This window comes from Fukomys damarensis, unplaced genomic scaffold, assembly GCF_012274545.1.
Source record: "Fukomys damarensis isolate Sample0158 unplaced genomic scaffold, DMR_v1.0_HiC HiC_scaffold_1, whole genome shotgun sequence".
Classification (NCBI taxonomy): Eukaryota; Metazoa; Chordata; class Mammalia; order Rodentia; family Bathyergidae; genus Fukomys; species Fukomys damarensis.
In genome coordinates this window covers 36,380,663-36,405,837 of record NW_022900913.1, presented here as the reverse complement: position 1 = coordinate 36,405,837, position 25,175 = coordinate 36,380,663, and the positions used below count along the sequence as shown (strand labels likewise).

Below are 25,175 nucleotides of genomic sequence, written 5' to 3'. Positions count from 1 at the left end.
GGGGCCGCCGGCTCAGCCTCTGCCGGGCGGCGCGAGGGCGGGATCCTCCTCCCCAAGGCCGGGCCAGCGCCCTCCTGGAAGCGAGTTAGGCTCAGTATCGCCCTCTCCTCCTCCGGGCAGGTGTGTTCCCTCCGGGGATGTGTAGTTAGGAGCGGAGGAGAAAAACCATCGCAGCTAAACGGAGCCAATCCAAGCCCACACAACTTACAGGATAGTGGTTGTGTGTCTTTTTTCTTTTCACTTTTAAATCATGGCTTTTGAAGACAGTTTTGTGTGTGTGTGTGTGTGTGTGTGTGTGTGTGTGTGTGTGGTTGTTTCTTTGACAGAGGGACTTAAGCACAAACATGACCAAAGCCAAGTCCAGTTTTACCGTTTTAGCTTCATTTTTTTCCTAGTTACTTTTTGTGTGGAAATCATCTCGTTTCACTGTTTACAAGTTTGAGGGATAATAAATCTCTAGAGTGTTAGCATCTAGTAAGGTTAAAAGAACGCCACTACTGCTCAAGATAGGAACGACTGGTTACCAGGGACTTAGCGGGGCGCTGTTCCAAACAAAGGTTTTCAGCTTTTCCTTGGAATTAATGAGCTCACTATGTAGCCCAGGCTGGCCTCAAACTCGCGACGTTCCTCCAGCCTTAACTTCCCGATAGTGCTGGGATGGTAGGTGTGCGCCACCACGCCCGGCGGGAGTTTATTTTTATGAGTTTATAGAGGGTAGATTTTGTTGTAATATTGCATAAAGAAGGAAAGATAGCCAAAGGGTAAAACTATACCAAAGGTTTAGTGAATATGGGATGTTTCCGTTTTTAAGTGTTTGTGCCCTGCATCTCTGTTCCTTCATACCACTTAAAAAGAATTGCCTAGAACATTTTACTCCTCTGGGAATCCTTGGTTCTTCTTCCCCATTGACCCACAGGGACTCACCTTGACACTTTGAAGGTTCTTTCAATTAAGGGAGAAGTTAAAATACCTTTATGTGAGAAATATGCAGATGGGACGATATCTTACATGGAGAAAATTAGAAGAATCGGGTGTGTTTATTTTCTGAAAAATATTTGCAGTAGAGCCCTTCTAAATTAGCATTTTATCTTCCAGAGGACAGGACCGATCAACCTTATTTCCTACTTGGTTCTTCTACCGAAACTGCCTATTAATATTTTGAGGGCCTGGGATTTAGCTCATTGGCTCCGCCACCTGCCTCGAAAGCCCAAGGTCCTGAGTTCACGATCCCTGGTACCAAAAACAAACAAAAAAATTTGAAATTGGTATTATTCAAGCACCAGTGTTCACACTACCTAACGTTGTATTAGTATACCTCTTGGAAATGCTAGCAGTTTCTATCTTTAAAGACCTTTTTTTTGTTTGTTTTTTTGAGACAGGGTCTCACTATGTAGTTGAGACTGACCTGGAACTCACTATGTAGCCCAGGCTGGTCTCAACTCACAGTGATCCTCCTGCCTCAGCCTCCCGAGTGCTGGGATTACAGGCGTGAGCCACCATGCCCGGCCGAGACCTTTTTAAAGTATAAAGTGAATGTTGAGTATTTAGTTTTTTGTTGTTGTTCTGCTTTTTTTTAGAGAGAGTCTCAAATATGTAGTTTAGGCTGGTCTTGAACTCACTACGAACTCATGACCAGGCTGGCCTTGAACTCACGAGGCCTTCTGTGTGCTGGGATTACAGGTGTGTGACACCACACCTGGCTTTAAAGACCTTTAAACTGTTTTTTATTTTACTTTTTTCTGATACCAGAGATCAGGTCAGGACCTTGAGCTTGCCAGGCAGGCACTGCACTACTGAACTACATCCCCAGCCATCTCTTGATAAAAACCATTCTTTTTGGAGTGAGGTGAAATCTCAGGATGAGGTGGGTGGCAGAACCACTGAGCTAAATCCCCAGCCCCCTCAGATTTTTGGTTTTTTTTTGAGACAGGGTCTCACTATGTAGTTCAGACTGCTCTGGAACTCTTTGTAGCCCAGGCTGGTCTGAACTCACAGTGATCCTCCTGCCTTAGCCTCCCTAGCCCAAGTGCTGGGATTATAGGCCTGTGCCACCAGGCCTGGTGGGATTGTTTTAATTTGTACCTCTAGAATGATCAGCAATTGTGAACATTTTTTCACATGTATTTGCTGTTTGTTCATCATCTGAGAAGTGTCTGTCATTTCAGATACCCATTTTTGTGTTGGGTCTTTTTTTTTTGTTACGGGTTTAACTCAGGTCCTTGCACTTGTAAGTTAGGGAGTGGCACCACTGAGCTAAATTCCCGGCTCTGGATTGTGTCTTTATATAAATAAGTACCTTGGGCTAACTGATTGCGCCTCTGGAGCTCCTAGATTGGGTCTTTAACTTTGAGAGTATCTGATTTTTTGAGTTCTTTATATATTCTAGATAGTAGTCCTTTTTTTTTTTAGATAGATAATAGTCCTTTGATGAATAGCTGGTAAAAATTTTTTGCCCTCTCTGTGGGTTTTCTCTTTGTTGGTGGTTTCTTTTGCTGTGCAAAAGCTCTTTAATGAGATTCCAGTTGTTGATCCTTTGTGATTGTTCCTGTGTTCCTGGGGTTTTGTTCATGAAGTCTTTGCCTACTTTATCTTTCAGAGTTCTATGCTCTCTTCCAACAGATTTGGGGTTTCTGTTTTAGTATGTAGATCTTTGATTCATTTTGGTTTTGGGTTAGTGCATAGTGAAAGGTATAGGTCTAGTTTCAATCTTTAGCATGTGAAAAAACAGTTTTTCCAGCAGTTTTCATTGAAGAGGCTCAGTGAAGGTATATGGCCCCTTTGTCAAAGATAACGTGGCTGGCTGAGTGTGTTTGGAGTTATTTCTGCATCTTCCAATCTGTTCTATTGATCTTTGGGTCTTTTTTGGGGGGGTCAGTACCATGCTGTTTCTATCAGAACAGCTTTTTTGTTTGTTGTTGTTTTTTGGTTTTTTTTGAGACAGGGTCTCACTATGTAGTTCAGACTGCTCTGGAACTCATTGTGTAGCCCAGGCTGGTTTGGAACTCATAGAATCCTCCTGCCTCAGCCTTCCAAGTGCTGGGATTACAGGTGTGGGCCACCACGCCCAGCTATCACAACAGCTTTTGTAGAGTGATTTCAAGTCAGACTGTGATGCTCCTTGTCTTGCCTTTGTTGTCCAGTTACCTTTGCTATTTTAGGTGTCTTCTGGTTTCAAGTGAATTTTGGGGTAAGTGGACCCATGACTTATGAAGTGGATTAGTTCCTGAGGGCTGGTGATAACTAAGTCAATACAGTTGAGATCTGGGTATTTACCAGATGCAGGGCTGGGGATTTAGCTTAGCAAGTGCAAGGCCCTGAGGGCCTGAGTTCAATCCCTAGTAATGCAACAGACAAACAAACCCTCCCCACTCAAAGCCCACTGTGCAGATAACGAGAGGCAGATGAATCTTCGATTAGCCTAATTAACCCAAGTTGTCTGTGTACCAGGTCGGTTGTAACTTGAGGGTCCACGGTAATGCCTCACTAAATTCTTACAAATACAAAGGGTAGAAGAGTAGTAATTTTGCAGTGGAGAAGGCTGAGAAACACCACTTTATGCAGATGATTGGAAGCTGATACAGGAAGATTGCTACGCGTTTAAGGCTAACCTCAACTACATAGCAAGACTCTCAAAAAAAAAAGTCATCAGGATGCAAAAAGATACTGATAGGATGAAGTGAGAAGAGCATGGCCGTTCTTCTGTGGTACCTTTGCCCGGAGGGGCCTCCCCCGAGTCTTACTTACGGCAGTACTGTCCTGGATTGTTTTGTGTCAAGGTCACAAAAGGCAGGAGAGCCTGGAGCAGCTCCAGAGTACAGGAGACTGAGGGACTGGGCAGCACATGGCAGCATGAGCTTCGGAGCTGGATCTTTTGCTAAGAAGTGCATCCCAGGGAGACTAGAAATGAGCTGGTAATATATAAATATCAGTTCCCCGACCTTCATGCAGGGTCCTGATGATGTTGTGGCATTTCCTTTGTAGGAAATACGCAGTAATGTCTTAGGGCCATTGGTCATGAGGCCAGCATCTTCACTCTCCCATGGCTCAATGGAAAAAAAAATACTCTGCTCTAGGCCGGGCGTGGTGGCGCATGCCTATAATCCCAGCTATGGGGAGGCTGAGGCAGGAGGATCGCTGAGTTTGAGACCAGCCTGGGCTACATAGCGAGTTCTAGGTCAGTAACAGTAATTACTATGTAGTGAGACCCTGTCATGGAAAAAAAAAAATTATGCTCTTGAAACTTGTTCTCTTAATTTGAGGTTATTTTAAGAGGAAACAAGAAGCATTAGTTCAAGAAGCTTGATTTAACATAGGCACTAAACTAAACCAGTAGCTGAGAAATGGTCAATGGTTTATGTCCTTTGGTACCATTTTCTAACAGATTATATATATATCGAGTCTGTTTGTTCTAGATTATAATCTTTCTTTTTTTGGTACCAGGGATCAAACTCGGCACCCGGCGCTTGTGAGGTAGGCAGCAGAATCACTGCGCTAAATCCCCGGCTATAATCTTTTAATTCTAGATGTAGAGTTTTACATATTTCACAAAATAAGGTGAACCTTGGAAGAAATAACTTAGGATAAATGAACTGACATAGATGGTATAAAATCTTACAGAATTTTTTTTTTTTGGTTTTGTTTTTTTTTTTTGAGATAGGGTCTCACTATGTAGTTGAGACTGATCTGGAACTCACTATGTAGCCCAGGCTGGTCTCGAACTCACAGAGTTCATCAAGAGTGCATCACCACGCCCGGCCATTACACAACTTTATTAAAAATAAACTGTCCCCTCCTAATAGTACATCATCACTCTTCCAGCATAACAATATTTCAGTCATATTAGTATAGAAATAATAAACGTTATCTCTAAAAATAATGCTACACTTTTTATTTGAAGACAGCATGGTTTCTGGTATTTTAAAAATTACTAAGCCATCATAATTAATTATCCTTAATCCTAAAACAGCATTTTAATGGTCTTTCAGTTGTACAGTTGTTGAACCTGAGAAGGAATTTTTATTTGAACTTAGGCCCAATAGGGCTTTGTAGCTTAGCCAAGAGTGATGAACTAGCTAATAACTGGGTTCCTGCTTTGCATTTCAGCATGTAGTTTTTCTTCCTAAGAGATCTTCATAATGGACTCCAGCCCGAAGGTGTCAGTTGTCCAGGAAGGGTGGCAAGAATTGTTCGTGCTTGGGCTGGGGATTTAGCTCATGCCGCTGTGCTTGTCTCACAAGCGCAAGGTCTGGAGTTCGATCCCCGGTACCAAAACCAAGAAGAAACATCATGCTATAAAATAATTTCCTTTAGGGCTGGGAGTTTGGCTCAATGGTTCTGCTGCCTGCCTTGCAAGCGCAAGGACTGGGGGTTTGATCCTCAGTAACCAAATTAAAAAAAAATTTGTTTTTCCTTTTAAACTATGTAGACGAGGGCCGGGGATTTAGCTCAGCGGTTCAGTAGCCTGCCTTGCAAGTGCAAGGACCTGAGTTCAATCCCCGGTACCAAAAAAAAAAAAACAACTGTGTAGAACAGGGCCACTTGAAGATTATTAAAAACCATGTTGAAGAATCAAGGTTAAAGAGGTATCTGTTAAAAATCAGAGTTTCTCAACTTTGGAATCATTGCCATTGTGGGTTGGAAAATTACCATAGGGTTGTTACTGTGGGAAGTTTTATAGGACGGAAAAAACACACATTGTACTTCTCATTAGGCATTTAAAAAAATTATTAAAGGCCTTCTTGTGCAATAGTTGCCATATTATGTAAAAAATACCAGTAACTATCTGAACTGCTACCTACTCATCTCTGACTTATAAAGCCTGATATACACCACTTCTTGGCCTTTTGGCTAAATCAAGTCAAGCCTGTTACAATGGTCTTATCAGGATAACTTACTTGTGTTTTCTTAAAGATTTCCTTTTCTCTCTTCTTATTTCTTGACAAGTTTTCTCTGGACGACAATGTTCAGAACTCAAAGTAGCCTTGATTCTTCCTTCTTTTGCTTCTACTTCTAGAGTCATGAGCCGGGCGTGGTGGTGCACGACAGGGGCTGGGAACTCTACTCCTAGAACCCAGTACAGTTCCAAGTGTGTTCTTCGTAAGAAATATTTTAATTGACAATTAGATATTTTTAAGCTATAGGTTAGCCATATCATGGCTTAAATGCTTTGCCATGTGGCATGAGATCGTATGATTATACGTAATACTGCTTTCAGTAAAAAATGTTCAGACCTCTGATTTATAAGTAGTTATATCTATTCCTAAATTGTAGTGTTTTCAGAATTGGGTGGAACACTTATAATGCTGTGTATCAGAAGATTTGTTAAAATAATTTTAATTATTAGTACTGACTGGAAGAAACATTCAGATGTGATGTAATTATATTTATTTTTAATAATGACTTTACACTTTATCGGTGTACTTAGGTTGCTCACGTGTGTGGTGCTGGGGGGGTCACACCTGAGGTCTTGTACCTGCTGAGCAAGCACTGCAACTGAACTACATGCTCAATCTGACTGCACCTTTTTTTTTTTGAGACAGGGTCTCACTATGTAGTTGAGACTGAGCTGGAACTCACTACGTAGCCCAGGCTGGTCTTGAACTCACAGAGATCCCCCTGCCTCAGCCTCCCAAGTGCTGGGATTACAGGCTTGCGCCACAACGCTGGCCTGACTACACCATTTTATAGTGAAGTCCAAACTCTTCTAAAAATGCTAAAATGTAATGAAGAAATTTGGGGGTGTTCATTCTTACAGATGTAGTGGAATTCATTAAACGAAAGCAAATCTTAAAAGCCAGTACAGTTTCCTAGTCTTTTTATCCTCTTTTTTCCCTCTTAGTTTGCTTCAATTAAAACCCCAAAGTTATAGTTTCTCTGGTGTGAAAAACTACAATAGTTCATAAGAGCCTAATGAGAATTGACAATGTGAAATAGGAAGAAAAGGGCTAAAGGTGTAGGGAAGGTGGGAAGGGTAGGGGAAAGGTAATAAGGGAAAAGAAACAAATAGAAGATGAAAAAATGGAAATAAAGTGTTTGTAAATGGGGAGGGGAGAAGGGGGGTGAAGGGAGGGCAGGGATAAGGGGAAAAATGAGAACCAAGACCTGTCATGTAAAGGTACAAGGGTCCCAACGATGAATGTAACTGTACTGTACACCTAGAATGTACCAATAAACTCAATTAAAAAAACCCCACAGTTAAATTTATGAAAGTATATTAATATTTTTAGTAGCCATTAAGGTACTTTTATCTCATTTGCAAGTGTTGAAAATGAAGTGTGTGAAAAATGTTTAAGTCATAGTTAAGAATTAGGACACAGGCAGGGGATTTAGGTCAGTGGTTCTGCTGCCTGCCTTGTAAGCACAAGGTTCTGAGTTTGATCTCTGGTACCAAAAGAAAAAAAAAAAAAGAATTAGGATATTACACAGTTCTTTGATGCTATATGCTTCATGTGCCCTCTCCCCTACAGGGGGAAAATGCAAACTTTTAATGCCTGTAACAACTAGTAGGTGGCAATCTTACCACTATCTGTGAGTGAATGCCAGGCGTGAAATTTACTGCATTGATTAAGAAAGGGGCAATTATAGTGTGGGGAATGAACTTTAGGATCTTGGCACCATCATCCAATATTTATACAACTTTGCTTATCCTTTTGCTCTTATGAAATGCATTTTACGATGGAGACGTACTGTTATCAGAATACTGAGCTCGGATCATGTTTTGAAACCCCAAGAAGCGACTGGCAGAATTTGGATTAGGGTACAAATTCCTTTCCATTTTATTCTTTTTGTGACTCAGTCGTATACTTTCTTAGAACTATCCAGAATACATCTGCCCGAAGTCCTGTTTCCTTCTGCTGGCTTTCGTACTGAAAGCAATAGTTTGCTTTCTCAGTTTTTTTTTTTTTTTTTTTTGGTATCTGGAATCAAACTCGGGTCCTTGTGCTTGAGAGGCAGGCGGCGGAATCACTGAGCTAAACCCGAGACCCACTTAGTCACTTTTTGATTTAAAGAAAATCTTGTCCAAACAAATTCGCATTTTCAACTATTCTAGCACTTCCTCCCTTCTTCAGGCATTTGCATATATTGCTTCATAAAGGTACTTTTTCCAAAGCAAAAACCACTGTGTTGTACGTGTTCTTTAGCCGTTGGCGCTTGCTTGGAGAGTGAAGACTGATAAAGACTGATCGTGTGAAGGGAAAACGGAGTGAAGTACAGGCAGTGTCAAGTTTGTGGCCGTCTGATGGTAATCGTAATATGCGAACCTGCAATTGGAAATGGCCAGAACGCCTAGTATAGCCTAGGATTGGCCGTTTCTTTCCCTCCGTCCTATTCCTTCAATTGCTTTAAGCTCAGATTTTGTCCGAACAAAGCTGAGACCCCTTCTCTCTCTGTTCTAATGTGGCTTCCACATGGTTTCTCCCTCCCACAGCAGGTCCTGTGATGAGCGGGGGTCCGTAGCAGCCTAGCTCCTGTTCACCTCGGCGTTACCGCGCCCTCATCCTGCCTCCAGAGCCCGCTTCACGCTGCAGCTTTTACAGGGCAGCTTGCCGTCCTCTGAAATCCTACCGACTCCCATCGCAGCTGGTGGCCCACACGGCTAATGTTACGATCGGTGAAGTTTTTGAGGACCAAGGTTTCTTTTTGGTACCAGGAATTGAACTCAGGACTTTGTGCTTGTGAGGCAGGTGGGGCGCCTCTGGCCCTGTTAGGAGCAAGCTTACTCAGCTTTTTACTTTTTGTCACCATCGAGCATGTATCAGGTGCTTAACCCTTGTTTAAGTGAAATTAGAATAAGAATAATAGCATTTTGTGGTTTAGCTTATGCCGTTCTCTCATCACTGATGGAGTGAATAATAATAAACGCTGCTGGACACTCTTGAAAGGGTTACGGACTTGTATCAGGAATGAGAGACTGGGGATTTGGAAAAAGAGGGCCAGGGATTTAGCTCAGTGGCTCCATGCCTGCCTCGCAAGCACAAGGTCCTGAGTTCTATCCCCGGTATCAAAAAAAAAAAAGAATGAGAAGGGTGGTGAGAGCCTTAATGAATGTACTTTGTTCTGTAGTAAGATAGGCCCAGAAAGGAGGACTCCCCAGCGAGGAAGCGAAGGTAACAAAGCCCACATGATGTTTGGCGGACTTTGAAGATCAGATGATACCCAGACCACTTTGTCCCTTCTCACCCAGGCCCCAGACGCCTTGGCTTCCTATTCAGAGGCGAGTGGCATCTGCCTCAATCTTCCTGAGATGTTTCTTTCATAGATCCTTTAAGTGGGCTCTGTCCAGTAATGGGAAAAAAAAGAATTTTTATTATATGCAATAATTTTGTTGGGGACCTTTTTAGCTGTGTGTGTGTGTGTGTGTGTGTGAGTGGGGAGAGAGGATATGAAGATGAATATGAATGCAAGAATACTGGACATGGATGGAAGACAGGTTTTCTATTCCTCATAGCCTAGTGAGAAACTCAAGACATGTTTTTTTCATTAAGTTTATTGATAATTTTTAGGTATACGGTACAGTTACATTCATCATCCCACCCTCCCCTACTAAGACTTTGATTACATTTTTTCCTTTCACATTTTTCTTTTCCCTTCCCACTTCCCCTTCTTTAGCCCTTTTTCTTCCTATTTCACGTTATCAGTTATACAGTTTGAACCTTATTTACACTTTTAGTTTTTCACAGCAGCAAAAGTATTCAGTATTTACACATAACGTGTCCTGTTTATTTCACTTAAGACTATGGCCTCAATGTGCATCCATTTAGCTATAAATGTTTCCAGTTTCTCATTCTTTTTTTATTTTTATTTTACATTTTTTTTGAGACAGGGTCTCACTATGTAGTTGAGACTGTCCTGGAACTCACTGTGTAGCTCAGGCTGGTCTCCAAAGAACTCGCAGCGATCCTCCTGCCTCAGCCTCCTGAGTGCTGGGATTACAGGAGTGCGCCACCATGCCCAGCAAGTTTCTCATTCTTTATGGCTGAGTAGTACTCCATTTTGTAGAAAAAACATATCTTCTTTACCCAGTCTCCACTTGTTGGGCAATTGGGCTGTTTCCAAGTTTTAGCTATTACAAACTGTGCCGCTATAAACATAGGTGCACATATATCACTGTGATATGATTCTTTTAGTTCTTTTGGAAAGATACCCAGCAGAGGGATGGCTGGGTCAAATGGAACCTCCAGTCCCAGCTCTTTGAGGAATCTCCGTATTGATTTCCATAGTGGTTGCACCAGTCTGCACTCCCGCCAACAATGGAGGAGGGTGTCATTCCCCCGCCCCCACAACCCCACTAACATTTGTTGTTAGTTGATTTCTTGGTAGCAGCCATTCTTTGTGGGGTGAGGTGGAATCTCAGTGTTGTTTTTCATCTGCATCTCTTGAATGACCAGTGATGTGGAACATTTTTTCATATGTTTATTTGTTGCATTTCCTGGTTTGTCCAAGAGATGCCTGTTCACTTCAGATGCAGATTTTTGAATCAGGTCTTTGTATGGGTGGGGGTCCTGATTTTTTTGAGTTCTTTATATATTTTCTAGATAGTAGACCTTTGTCTGAGGAGCAGTTGATAAAATTTCTTTTCCCATATTGTAGGATGACTGAGCTCTCTTGGTGGTTTCTCTTGCAGTGCAGATGCTTTTTGTTGTTGCATCTATCTATCTATCTGTCTGTCTGTCTGTCTGTCTGTCTTTTGGTACCAGGGATCAAACTGGGATCCTTGCGCTTGCGAGGCAGGTGGTGGAGCCACTGAGCTAAATCCCCGGCCCTGCTTTTTGTTTTTGTACCGCAGATCAAACTTGGGTCCTTGTAATTTTGAGGCAGATGGCAACACCACTGAGCTAAATAAATCCCTGGCCGCAAACGCTTTTTAATAAGATGAGATCCCAGTTGATGATTCTTTGTGTGTTATTTCCTGTGCTACTGAGGATTTGTTCATAAAATCTTTTCCTATGCCACTGTCTTTGAAGGTTCTACCTAACTTCCAGAAAGTTTAGTGTTTCTGTTTTAATATTTATTTTTCTTGGCACCGGGGATTGAACTCGTGACTTTGTGCTTGCGAGGCAGGTGACGGCACCACTGAGCTAAATCCCCAGCTCCTCTGTTTTAAATTTAGATCTTTAATCTACTTGGATTTTAGTTTAGTGCATGGTGAAAGATAGGGGTCTAGTTTTTATTTTTTGGCAAGTTGAAATCCAGTTTTTCCAACACAATTCATTGAAGAGGCTCTTTCCTCCACTTTAGGATGGTTGGCTTCTTTGTTAAAGATCAAGACATATTTTCCTTTGTAATCATTCAGAGATGGAATGATGTAAGCATGTTTTTGTATTATAGGAAGGTGCATTCCAGCTTCCAAAGCTGTATTAGAGATGATTAAGCGTTTGGAATACAACCTACCTGTAGAATTATGTTCTGCTGGGTACATGTTTGTATTAGTGCCATAAAAGCCATGTGTAAAGCCAATGCAACAAAAGCAGTCGATTTTTACACCTGTAAGGAAAGGTTTGGTTGGCCAGGACTTTAGCTCAGTGGTGTCCTGCCTTGCAAGCGCAAGGTCCTGAGTTCGATCTCTGGTACCAAAAAAAAAAGGATTGGAAATCTAATCTTGCACTAAGAATGACTTTCTGAACAGAACAGTATTCATTGAAGTACAGCAGAAAAGTTTCAGATTTAAGTTAAATAAAATAGAAGATTTAAAATGCAGTGATGTTTACAGTGAGTCCTTTTTCCCTCAGACTTGGTTGATGGAGATGGGTTTGTTTTCGTGAGGGGTGAGATCTGGTGCCCTCAGTCAAAGGAGCAGTAAGTAAGTATTATAAAAACAAAAACAAAAAAGGGCTTTGTGAACATGGAGAGAACGTGAGAAGTTTCAGGACAAGAAGTGACCGAAAAGAGGGAGGGGCTATGTGAAGAAAGCGCCCCGCCGTAAGCACAGGTGGAAAAGAACAGCAGCGTCCCCTGAGCAGCCTTCTTGTCGTCTCTGTCCCCGAGTGCGAGAGCTTTCTACGTTGGTTATTTTCTCGTGCCCTTTTTAATGCAGTTCCCTTCCTGCTTTGTCCTCTTCTCTCTTTGCCTCTTCCTGTCTTTCCCTTTTAGTCACTTTTATCTCATTGCTCAGTGTCTTCATTTGTGTTTTGTAAAGACATTATGTATAGAACAAAAAAACACGGAAGTTTTTATTGAAGAAAAAGCCAGAAAATTTTAGGAAAATAGGGAACATAGGGAAATAAAATCAGTAATTTGGTCACATTTAGTAGTCTCGTATATTCCAGTTAAGAGCTTCTGGAAAACTTTTTTTTTTTATTATTATTGAGACAGAGTCTGACTGTGCAGTTGAGACTGACCTGGAACTATGTAGCCCAGGCTGGTCTCGAACTCACAGTGATCCTCCTGTCTCAGCCTCCCGAGTGGTGGGATTACAGGTGTGCGCCACCACGCCTGGCAGGAAAACTATTTTTCATCAAGAGTACACACTAGTATTTTAGCTGTTGCCAACTGGCTTTCAGGTAGTTGTTTAGTCTTAGTAAGGATGTGTAACCCCGTTTTCTTTCTCTTATAGATTCACCTTTTACAAGTGTACCTGTTCGAGAAGAAATGATGGGAAAATACTCTAATCTTTCCTCAGAGAGTCATAACATATCGCTAACTGGTAAATATATCATATTTCAATACTATAATGGTAAAATTAGGTTTTTGCTTTGTTTTGTTTTTTGGTACCAGGGATTGAACCCAGACCGTTAAGCAAGGACACCTGAGAAGGGGAGCGTTATTTTTTTTCCCTTAAATTCTTTTAGTGGCACATTTTAGGTACACAGTACATCTACATTAATCACTGGGAACTTGTACCTTTACATGGTGTATGTTGGTTCCTATTTTTTCCCCATTTCCCTGCCCTGCCTTGGACTACTCCTACTCCACCCCAGGGGAGGATTAAGTTTGATCTGCAGATATTCTAAATGTTTTTGCCGATTCCTGCTGATATATCCTGTAAGTCTACTCGAGATAGAATTCGTGTTTTTACTGGGAACCCTTCACCCAAAGTAAATGACGATGGTATCAAATCAGTCAACGACAATGTTGTGGGAAAGCAAGCAAAGAATTCTAAAATTAAGCTCAAGTCTGCTTCCTTCACGTTGGCTTGCATAGCTGTGGATTCCAATATTTCAAAAGTAATTGCAGTGTTCTTTAATCTGTTTTAGTAACAATATTAAAATAGAACTGTATAATTAGAACTTAAAATATTTTAAATCTGTTTGTTAAATCTGGAGCTAGTACCTTCTACTTTTATGTCTAGTTGTTAATTGTTTCCTAGTCAATGAAATATTTCTCCAAGTCTGTTCATATGGCTAGAAGGAATTTATGTTTGTGCTCCCAGTTTGAAGCCAAAGAATGTTTGCTCTGAGCTTTTTGGTAGAACATTATTATTTATTTATTTTTGTTTTTGTTTTTTTGGTACCTGGGGATCGAACTTGGGTCCTTGCACTTGCGAGGCAGGTGGTGGAACCACTGAGCTAAATCCCCAGCCCTGGTAGAACATTATTATAATTTTGTGCAGCTCTTTGTCTCCAGATGTCTCCTTTCCAATATTTGGGATGTGTTCTTAAGTCTATACTTTCAGGGGTTATTTATATAGTTGGAATATATTCTCTTCTTTTAAAGTTTTTTGAGACTGAATCTTGCTTTGTAGTTCAGGCTGGTCCTGAACTCACCATCTATCCCAGGCTGGCTTCGAACTCTTGGAGCCTCCCGAGTGCTGGGGTTGCAGGTGTCTCCACCACTCCCGCCTTGGAATATATTCATATTAAAAAAAAAATGATACCATTTCTGTGTTGTTACTGGTTTTCTTACTTTTTGCATGTTCTAACTGTTGGTTGCCTCCTTCAGAGGAACTGCTTCTTCAGGAGAGTTTAGAGTGGACATGTAAGGCTGCAGACTCTTTGACCCGTCTGGCAGTATGGGCAGCAAGGCACCCCTCCCTGACCCAGGGCAGCCTATGAACGAAAGGTCGATGCTCAGGGCAAGGGCAAGACGTGGCCCTTTAAATTGGTGCCAGGCTGGATGTTTACTTAATCCCCGGGTTGGAGGATTTAAATCCTAGCTGCTCTTTTGTTTTAATAATTAATTAAAATCAGTTTTGTCACCATTATAAAGACAGTAGTGGTTCACAGTTGTCCATTATTTACCTGCTGCCTCGATTGGCCTGAACTTCACTCTCTGGATTTTCTCTCTATTTTTTTTGTACTGGGGATCGAACTTGGGACCTTGTGCTTGTGAGGCAGGTGGCAGAACCGCTGAGCTAAATCCCTGGCCCTGGCTTTTCTCTGTGTCGTGGAGCCCGGAACTTCAGCTTGCCTCAAATCTGAGTGAGCACAAAGTACAGGTCATCTGAGATTCTATGGCACAGCCTGATTACGTTGTCTGTATGCACTCACCTGTGTGCGCAGTTTCCCTCAGAAGTTCCGTTAGTCTGCTTGTCCCTCCCTGTAAAGGAAAGACCTTTTCTGTTTGAAGCAGTTAAAGATCTTAAGTGTGAAGCTTTTTCTCTGCTGTAGGAGTCTTTCTGAAATAGTCTTTTTAAAGTCTTAATTTGTTTTTATTTGACAAAAGAAAAAAATGAACCGGGAGTTGGCTTTTCACTTGGGGTAACTATTGTGGTTGCTTTTCCTTTAGAAAGTTTGCTCTTAGCCGGGTCTAGTGGCACATGTGATCCAGTACTTTGTGAACCTGAAGCAGGAAGATCACAAGTTCAAGCCCACTCTGGGCAATTTATTGACTTACTTACACCCTGTTTCAAAGTAAATAAAAAAGGACTGAGGATGTAGCTCAGTGTGAAAGACCCTGGGTTCAATCTCTAGTTTTTTCTTAGGAACTATGTGTATTGGGATACAGAATCTCAATTTTTTTTGGGGGGGCTTTGTTTGCCAGGCAGTTGTGACACCACATCCGTGCCCCTAGAATCTCAATTTGAAGAATACTTCTAAATGTCCGAAACTATAGCTTGCTTCTTTTATTTTTTGGCAGTACTGGGGATCGAACTCAGGACCTTGAGCTTGCGAGGCAGGCGTGGTGCCACTGAGCTAAATCCCCGGCCCTTATAGCTTGCTTCTTATTGCTGCCATTAGGATTTTTATTCTACTGCTTCATGAATGGAAGGCTTTTATATAGTCACATCATTTATTGTGCCAATATTGAGTTTATCATTACTATTTGTCAATGTACACTTCTTACAGCATTACTATACTGTGTCTTAGTATTTTTTTCTTTCTCTCTGACCATTTTAGAAGTAGAGCTCTCTATTAGGTTAAAATGTTTGTTGTAGACAGATCCAAGTATTTAGCTGAGTCGCAAATTTTAGACCAGAATGACAACATTGGCTGCTATTCATTTATTTGTTTATTTATTTATTTTTCACTGCCGGGGCGGGGATTGAACTCGGGAACTTGCACTTGCCAGGAAGGTGGCGCAACCATGGAGCCAAATCCCTGGCCCCTCCTCTAGGCTGTTCTTAAGGAGAGTGAGAAACACATGGGGCTCTGTGCTTGGGATAGTGAAAAGCATGGTCTGGCATTCAAAAGACCCGGAGATTAACTTATTTAACATTTAAAAAAGTTACTAATTACTAATGAACTCATGCTGTTGGCTGTGTACCATGTACATATTTCTAAAGTATAACTAATCCTCATTACAACCCTTTGAGGTTGAGTACTGTTACTATTTGTAGTTTTCAGATGGCAACAAGAGAGGAAATGAATTGACCAAGATCAGAGGTATTAAATTGGAAGCAGATTTTTGAGCCCAGGCAGTCTGGCACCAGGGTCTGTGCTGCTAACTGATGCTCGTCAGCCTCCTCCCACCCCTGCCAGGAATCAAACTCTGGGCCTTGCACTCAGCCAGGCAAGTGCTATGCTTCTGAGCTACATCCCCGACCCTCTGCAGCCTTTCTTAATGCCAAAAACCTCATTTCTTTTTTAGCAGCATCATTAAAAAAATTGTGCCTTTTTAAGTAGACTCATACTAATTTTCAATGACAGTCAGAACCTATGAAAATAAAGCTATATTAATTGCCTTAACCCCAAGTAGATTAGTTTTACAAAATCCATTTGCTTGATGAGTACTAGAATGTTCCCTTTCTTTCTTTGTGCTCTCATTGGGTTTTTAAAACAGATTTTTTTAAAAAATGGACAACTTTTACATCACTTTTCTAGGTTTCCCATTGGCAATACTATTTGGAGGTTTATATTAGCACAACTAAAGGGTCTCTGCTTTGATACTTTCAGTGTCTGCTTTACCTCTGCATATTGTACTGTTTAGTGTCTCAATAGTGTGTTATAGTTTAACCAATGTAATTAACATCGAAACATCAGCCGGCAGTTTTCTTGTCCAGCCTGGTGACGTAGCCATTGGCTTTTACTTTGTTGACCCAGTGGTACAAAGTATTTACCAGCTGAGGGCTGGCAAAGTATTTACCAGCTGTGGGCAGCTGACCTTCCAAGGTCCTGGTGAGGGGAGGAGGAGGCACGAGCAGACACTGGAGCTGCAGATGGGAGCTTAGAGTAAGTTCTGGGAAAATGAGTCATGAGAAGGAAAGACAGCCAGGTGGCCTAGACAGTTAGGCAAGAGGTGTGGGTTAGTACCATGTGGGTTTTAGGGTCAGGTGATGAAGACCAAAGGAGTGAAAGTCCCTTCCAGAGAATGAGTCCAGTGAGGTGTGTGATGTTTTTCAGAAGCAGTTCTGTCAAACCAGGTATGTAGATTATTGATGTACAAAGAAGGATGTGAGTCCAGAGAGTGAGAGAGAAGACAGAAGAGGGCTCCAGCTCGGCAGAACAGGCAGCTTTTGTTTTCCCCAGGGTTTACCAGTAGCAGCTTTTTGCTGTTTTGGGCTGGATAATCTTTGTGGTGGGGAGCTGTCTAGGGCATGATATGGTGTTTCCCAGCATCCCTGTTTTTTTTCTTACTGGATGTGAGGCCACATGTTACCCGGACAACAAAATTATCCCCTCCCCGGACTCACATCTTCCTGTGACCGTCATGCTTCTACACATGAAAGAAGGTAGCTCCGTGTATGAGGTTTTTCTTGTCACTATCATGAAGTAGATGAACTGGATTGTTTAGGAGGAAGAAGTAGTCACAGATACAGAGACTCAAAGTCCAAACAGGCTCTCGACAGGCGCTCTTCTTTGTTAACAGTGCTCTCTTGGACTCACAGCGCCCAGCGACCTCAGGACCTGTCACGAGGCCCCACCTCCATCCTGGGGCCCCATCTCCAGCAGGCGAATCTTGGGGAGGACATTAGAACCCCAAACTGTGCCACCCCTTAACTGTCTCCCATCCTTCCTAGGAAGAGAGAATTTAACAACCACGGGGTTATTAACATCTAATAAATTACCTCACCAGAAAGTTGGAGTTGGTGCTGTCAGGAACAGGATATGGCATAAGAAAGACAATGAACCCCAGTTTGTTAGAGTCCCATCCCTTCCTTCCTGCCAGAGTTCAAATCCTTCCTGTCTTTATCAGTGAAGGCAGAAGTCACATCTTCAGCACGGGTCGTATATAGAAGTACTGTTTGTCAGACATGTATTTATTGTTTTTATTAACTTTAATGGTATAAGTAAAACAGTTCATTTTAAAATATTAAAACATTATTCCCCAAATTCTAGTCAAGAAGCTAAAAATCCTCCTGCCATACCTAGGCTTAGTAAAAATATAGTAAACGTCTTAAATATAAAGCTGCGTACACAAGAAAGTAAAGATCATTTCCACTGCGTGACATTGACCTGGGCATCCAACCTGTGAACTGTTGAGTTAAGGTTCTTTGTGTCTGCAGCCAACGTACTTGAGTGTTAAGGGCACAGAGATCTAAAAACAAAGCCTTGAATTTGGAAGTGGAGTAGGAAGTGAGTCCTCTAGAAAGCTGATCCAATTTAGGTTACAGACATAGGGGAAGGTCTGACTTAGGATGGAAAAGAATCAGCGGACGGCATAAAGAGACCTTGAAAGACTCCGTATTATCTGTTAACGAAAAGTGAAACTAATGACAAATGGAAGACCTCTGCAAAGTCCCTCAGAGTCTTCTGATTATTCATAGACATGGGTTCTTCTCTCAAGGAGGTTTAGTTACTTGCCTTACACAGGAAGCTGCAGCCTGAGATGCAACACACAGACCACCCTGGCGGGAGATGATGCCACGGGAATGGAGCGGCAGAGATGTTTCGGAGGGACGCGCTGTGCACCTGGCTGCACACTCTATACTGAGAAAGGGACACAGCAGGTAGCAGCCATCAGAAATTCTAGGGCCGGGGATTTGTTTAGCTCAGTGGTGCCGCCTTCTGCCTCGCAAGTGCAAGGTCCTGAGTTTGATCCCTGGTACCAAAAAAAAGAGTTCTAGAGCTTCCCATCACAGTGATACTAGGTAGGGACACAAGAGAAACAATCAGAACACAAGAAACACGAGGAAAGATTATATTATACGACAGTGAGAGTTTGAAAAATAGCCGACTCTAGGGGTTGGGGGTTTGGCTCAGTGGTTCCGCTGCCTGCCTCACAAGTAAGTGCAAGGGCCTGAGTTCAATACTCGGTTAACACCCCACCAAAAAAAAGAAAAATAGCCCATTAGAACCTCTGGAGAGAAAGTCATAAACTTGACAGGTGAAGCCAAAGCCCCGCGTGACCCATCATTTCTGTCTGCGCTCTTTTCCAATGCTAAGCTTATTTCAAAATGTGTTTGTTTTTCATGCTGTTTGTGAGTGTGTATCCATAGGAACTATATAATATTTTTTAGTATTTACTACCATATATACTGTATAGATTGTTTTTAAATATATATACATAATGGCATTTGCAGAATTTTTTGTTTTTGTGTGTGTGTGTGCTGGGGTATCGAACCCGAGACCTTGTGCTTGCAAGGCAGGTGGCAGAACCATTTAGCTAAACCCCCAGCCCTGTAGAATTCTTTAAGTCCATTCACTGAAAGTATTTCACACACAAGCAGTTGTATTCAGTCTTTCATTTTATAGAATATTGGTACTGTTTTTGGTACAAACTCATTAGTAAGTGTTCTGCACTTGATAATTTTTCAGTAAGTAGGTCTCATTTGATATGCATTTTCCAAAATGACCTTTAGATTAAGGGCAGTTTCGATAGTTACATGGCTTTTTATTGTTAGATTAACCAAAATAAAAGGAATAAACTCCCAACATTTCAGATTGTACATATAGTTCATGTAGCCATTCCATAATTTCTTGAGGTCGAAACACTTCAACTCATTGTTCTTGATAGTCATGCTTTTGTTTTTCATTGCAAAATTATGTAATTTCATTATAAAATTCTACCCGAAATTTCTTAAAGATTTTGAATTCGAAAGGTTCAAAAACATTTGGAAATAAAGCCAGCTAGTAACAGTGCAGGAACACGTTCGGTTTAGCTACAAGTTCTCCTTTCCAACTTAGGAAATCCAAGCTGTATTGTACACTTGATTCAGAGAAACATGGTCATCTCCATGGGGCAGTGAAGAGCACCGGTTAGAAGGTGATAGCTCTTCTTTCTTCCCCATCTCCTTATCAAAACAAAGTTTTATTTGGTATATAATTTACAAATAAAGCATTTTATTAAAAAAATATAGCTACCTTCATAGTAACACCCCCCCATCAGCGGGGAATGTTTCACGGCCCCTAGCGGATGCCGAAACCACGAGTCATGCTGAACCCTATATATAACGGTCAGTCTGCATCCATGGGTTTTGAATCAGCCAGCTCTGGGTTAACAATATTAAAGAAAGAAACCCCATAGAACCTATATGGTGTTTTATTCCTGGCGATGTGTCCTAAACAGTATAGTATAATAGCTGTTAACGGAATTAGCATTAGATGTGATAAGAGATCTAGAGGCAACTTCACGAATGCAGGAGATGTGCATAGGTTATGCGCCATTTCGTGTTGTAAGGGATTTTAGCATCTGTAGATTTTGGTTTCCACAGTGGGTCTTAGAACCAAATCCCTCACAGACACTGAGAGATGACTGCACTTTTTTTTTCCCAGTGCATATATGCAAGTATCGATGATAATGTTTAATTTATAAATGAGGCCTAGTGAGAGATTAATGATAATGACTAAAAATGGAATAATTGTAACAATATACTATAATAATTGTATGAGTGTGGTCTTTCAAAATATCTTTTTTTCAGTACTGGGGATCCAATTCCAAGGCCTTGTGCATGTTAGGCAAATACCCTGCCACCGAGTTACATTTTCAGCCCTTTCTTAGTTTATTGTGAGACAGGGTCTTGCCAAGTTGTCCAGTCTGGCCTGGATTATATGATCCTCTTGCTTTAGCCGCCCACATAGCTAGGACTATAAATGTGTACCATTGTACCTGGTTCAGAGTAGCTTGCTACATGGTGCTCACCCTTGTGATGATGTGAGATGATAATGAAAGCATTTTTTTTTCTTGTCTTACCTGAGTTGCCAGAATTGCTACTCTTGCTTTTTGGTGCCATTATTGTGTAAAATAAAATTACTTGAGCACAGTCACTCAGTTATACCATGACCGTTAACGTCATAACCAAGACAGCTGCTAAGGACTTAACAGGCAGGTAATGAACAGAGTGGATACGCTGGACAAAAAGTGGTTTGATGGCAAGGTTTCATTGTGCTACTCCGAATGGTGCCTGACTTCAAAGGCACGCATTGTCCATTTCTGGAAATTTTCATTTAATATTTTTAGACCTGATTGACTTCAGTAAGAAGTAATTTAAGACCATGGAAAACAAAATCACAGGTCTAAAGAATGTGTATGTATATTCTTAGAAACTATTTAGCATTGCTTTGTAGTTTTTAATATTAGTGGTATAAACTCCTATGTATTGTTCTGAAAGTTGCTTTTTATCCTTCAGCATCAGTCCCTGGGAATCTATCCATATGACATATGAATCTAACTTGTTTCTTTTATTTATATATATAGTATAAATATACCAGTTTACTTAGAAATTTTTTTCTTAATGAGTTTGTTTATATATTGCTTTCTAATTTACATAAACCATATAGAAATGAGCCCCCTACACATATCTCTCTGGGCATAATTTTTTTTGTTTTGTTTTTTGAAACGGTCTCACTATGTAGTTGAGACTGACGTGTAAATCACTGTGTAGCCCAGGCTGGGCTCGGAACTCATAGCGATCCTCCTGCCTCAGCCTCCCGAGTGCTGGGATTACAGATGTGAGCCACCACACCCGGCTATCTTTGGGCATAATTTTGAGTGTTCCTCTAGAGTAAATGTCATTAAGTAGAATTACTTAGTCAGATATTACATGCATTTTCATTGTAGTGGATAGTCCGAAGTTCCCCTGCAAAATATCTCAATGACTTGCTTCTCCCATCCACGTGTCCAAGCATAACATTCCCTAAATCCTAAATAGCACTTGATATTACTGGACTTTGGTCTTTGCTGGCAAGTGAAAAGCATCATAAACATTGTTGTTTTGATTTGCATTTTGGAGTTAGTTACACTTTTGCTTCCATATGTGTTTATGTGTAGTGTCTGTTAATATGGTTTACCAACTTTTTAAAAAAATTTGTACAAGTTTTTTTTTATTTTTGAGAGAGGGTCTCACTATGCAGTTGAGACTGACCTAGAACTCACTATGTAGCTCAGGCTGGTCTCGAACTCACAGCGATCCTCCTGCCTCAGCCTCCTGAGTGCTGGGATTATAGGCATGCGCCCCCACGCCCGGCTGTTTACCCATTTTATCTGTAACTTTTTATAGAAGTTGCAAATATTTCTCCTTTTTTTTTGAGATAGGGCCTCACTTTGTAATTCAGGCTGGGCTTGAACTCATTATGTAGCCCAGGCTGGCCCTGATGCTGCAAATGTCCTGCCTCCGCTTCCCAAGTGCTGGGATTATAGGCATGCACCACCACACCTGACTTTCCATTAGCCTCTAAACTTTTAGATTTTTGTTGTGAAGCTAAATCCCTGGCCCCTATCCCTCACTTTTTAATCCATTTGGAATACAGTTTTGTATTTTGTATGTTATGGAACTAACTTTGTTATTATTTTATACAGATATAATAATAATAAACAACAAAAATAATATCAGAGTCTTAAACCGAACAGCTCTCATTTTTTCTTGTGGCTTCTAAATATCACTTTAATCTTACTCCAGATTTCCATGTTACCGTTTCTGTTTCAGTGTCTTCAAACTTTTTAAGGTGCTACCCAAAGTAAGAAATATATTTTACCTTGCCTGTTTTACCTGACGCCCCACTCACACATTCACATACACGAAGCAAGGTGTTCATCAAACAGAACCCACCCCAATCGTAACCCTGATAGTTTCTCTTCTCTTTTAACTCAGTGAAACATAATTTTGATCGTAAATACTAAATTGATTTCCTCACTAATTGGTTTTAGCTTGCAGTTTGAAAAATTCTGCCTATTCCATTAATTTCTTCATGTTTCTCATCGTTAATGTTGATATTCTTATATCTTTGATTTAAAAAAACAACGGATTTTTCCATTGCTCGAACTTTTGCCTTTTCTTTTGAGTATTTTAAAATGAAGTTCCCCGAAAAGTACCTTTTGGATTTCAGCTGATTCTTCACTGAATTGGTAGATTAGTTTTTGAGGAGAACTAAATGTTTTCCAACAGTATATTGCCACTTGTGATTTAGATCTCATTTGATTTAGAGCACCTACTACAGTTCATCTTAATTGTCTTTATGTGTGAATTTATCTTCCCTGCTAGCAAGAACAAGTTTTAATTTACCTCTACCATAGATAGCGTATAACAACAGTGAAGAAATTTGTTTTGGGTGATGAATAAATCAACTGTGTGAGAGAACTTCTTATACATTTCCTATGTATCTCCTTGAATACTTCCTGTCTAAGATTCCTTATATATTTCCTGAGGCAAAGTTTTAATAAGCCTGAAACGTCAGTCTAAGGCAAGGTACCTTATCTGTCTGGAGAAATGACTGAATATTTTACATATTATATTCCCACTTGCTATTCAAATAGGTTCAACCAAAATTTATTGAACGCTTGGATTGCCATGGTGAACAGGGCAGGTATCTTTCTGTTGCCTTTTCTCCAATATTTTACTGCTTGTGTTCTAGTGGAAGGAGGCAATGAATACATAAGTAAACAAATTAAAAAGTTAACTGCCAGACTGTCAAGAGCAGGGAAGTAAATAAAGCTTTCATGACAGTAGCTGTGGGAGAGCAGAGTTAGAAAAAGGTGTCAGCAGAGCCCTGTCTGGGAAGCAGACTTGGGTGTGTGCTAAAATGCATACTCCTAGACGGGGAGTATCAAAATCTTGGGGAGGAGGCCTGGACGCCTGCATTTGAAAAATTATTTATTTATTTTTTTGTGGTACCCACGCTCAAACTCAGGACCTTGCTCTTTCGAGGCAGGCACAGCTCCACTGGCTGAGTTAAATCCCTGGCCCATGAATTTTTAGTATTTCTGAAGTTGTTGATAGCATGAGACATAAGTCTTTGGCATAGGCCTAAATGACTAGCAGAGACATCTCCAAGCCTGTGGTTTGGAGAATTTCACAAACAAAATAGTGTGTCACGCTCTCAGTTTACATTAGGCATTTATGAATTGTCCTCTTTTTTTTTGGTTTTTTGAGACAGGGTCTCACTATGTAGTTCAGACTGCTCTGGAACTCACTGTGTAGCCCAGGCTGGTCTCCAACTTGCAGTTCCTCCTGCCTGTCTCACTATGTAGTTCAGACTGCTCTGGAACTCACTGTGTAGCCCAGGCTGGTCTCCAACTTGCAGTGATCCTCCTGCCTCAGTCTACCGAGTGCTGGGATTACAGGTGTGCACCACTATGCCCGGCATGAGTTTTCCTCTTAATTTGGTGGGTCTGAGGCCCCACCTCAGTTCTTGTTTTTAATTTATTTTATTTTATTTTTTTGGTACGAGGGCTCATACTCAGGCCCTTGTGCTTGGGAGGCAGGCAGTGGAACAGGGCTTCTTTTTTTGACGGAATTCAGTTCTTTTAAAATCCTTTGTTCCATGTGATGAATACATGGTGGAGAAAGAAGATGAAGGGAATAAGCTTTCACTCTTGAATGCTTTCAGTACTCTCTTCTAATTTTATTTAACTCATTGCAGCCACAAGTCTTTGTTGTTTTTTTTTTTTTGTACCAGTGATTTTGGGCCCTTGTGCTGGCGAGGCAGGTGGCGGAACCACTGAGCTAAATCCCCGGCCCTGTATTTTTATATAGTATGTGTATGTGGAGTTCTACTTGTTTCTCTTGACTTACTTCTAAAATAGTTTTGCTGCAAAAATAATTTAAAGGGCCAGTAGAACAACCCTTTTTTTCAAAATTTAAATAATTCATTGGGGAGTCTACTGATAGATTTTCTTTTGCTGTACCTTTCCATTGTATTAAATTAAAGGTATGAAAAATGATTCCAAATAAGTAGAAGAAAATAAGATTGGTGGAAATCAAGGTACAGAAAAGCTGAAGTTAGATATAAAATCAGAGATAACGTGTCCTTGAGATACTCTTGACTTAGAAATACAAAGGAGGGGCTGGGGATTTAGCTCAGTGGTGCCGCCGCCTGCCTCACAAGCTCAAGGTCCCGAGTTCGATCCCCGGTACAAAAAACAAAAAAGCAAAGGAGACAGGGAAAAACAGTAGAATGTGATGTAAAACTCCAAGAACAGTAAAGGAGAACTGGCTGTGGACTGGAATATACCCCCCAGGGTGGGCTGTTCTGTGTCCTGCACTGATGCTAATGCTCAACTTGCTGACCCTGTAACCTCAGCCATTGTGGTTCACGTGTCCCGAGCTGGTGTTCCGATTGTCACCTTTCAGTTTATTCTGAGAACGAAGCATTATGAGTTCTAGATGTTTGCAAGCACCAAATGCTAGAAGTGGTACGGAATCATTAAAGCAGAAGAGAGGATCAGTTGAAATTTCCCTTGTAAATGTTGATAGGTGTGTATGAGATGGGTACATCAGCAGGAAGTAATTTATTGAATGGATTTTGGATAGCAGAATTGATGGGCAAGGCTGAAAACCAAATTCAGTTGACACTGGACTCTTAACATCAGTGTCTCAACTAAAATTTTTTTGTGCAGGGTAAGATGTGTGTGTGTGTGTGTGTGTGTGTGTGTGTGTGTATTTTTAGCTCAGTGGTGCCACCGCCTGCCTCGCAAGCCCAAGG

General features: G+C 41.1%; 1 protein-coding gene across 1 annotated transcript in view; it reads left to right on the top strand.

The window, feature by feature from the left end:
• The window catches only part of Emb (embigin), a 53,828-nt gene that overhangs the window by 3,127 nt on the left and 25,526 nt on the right, over positions 1 to 25,175 (top strand). Inside the window, exon 3 of the mRNA XM_033761633.1 lies at positions 12,554 to 12,643. Coding sequence (XP_033617524.1) covers positions 12,554 to 12,643 — 90 coding nt within the window. The remainder of the gene's footprint in view (positions 1 to 12,553; positions 12,644 to 25,175) is intronic.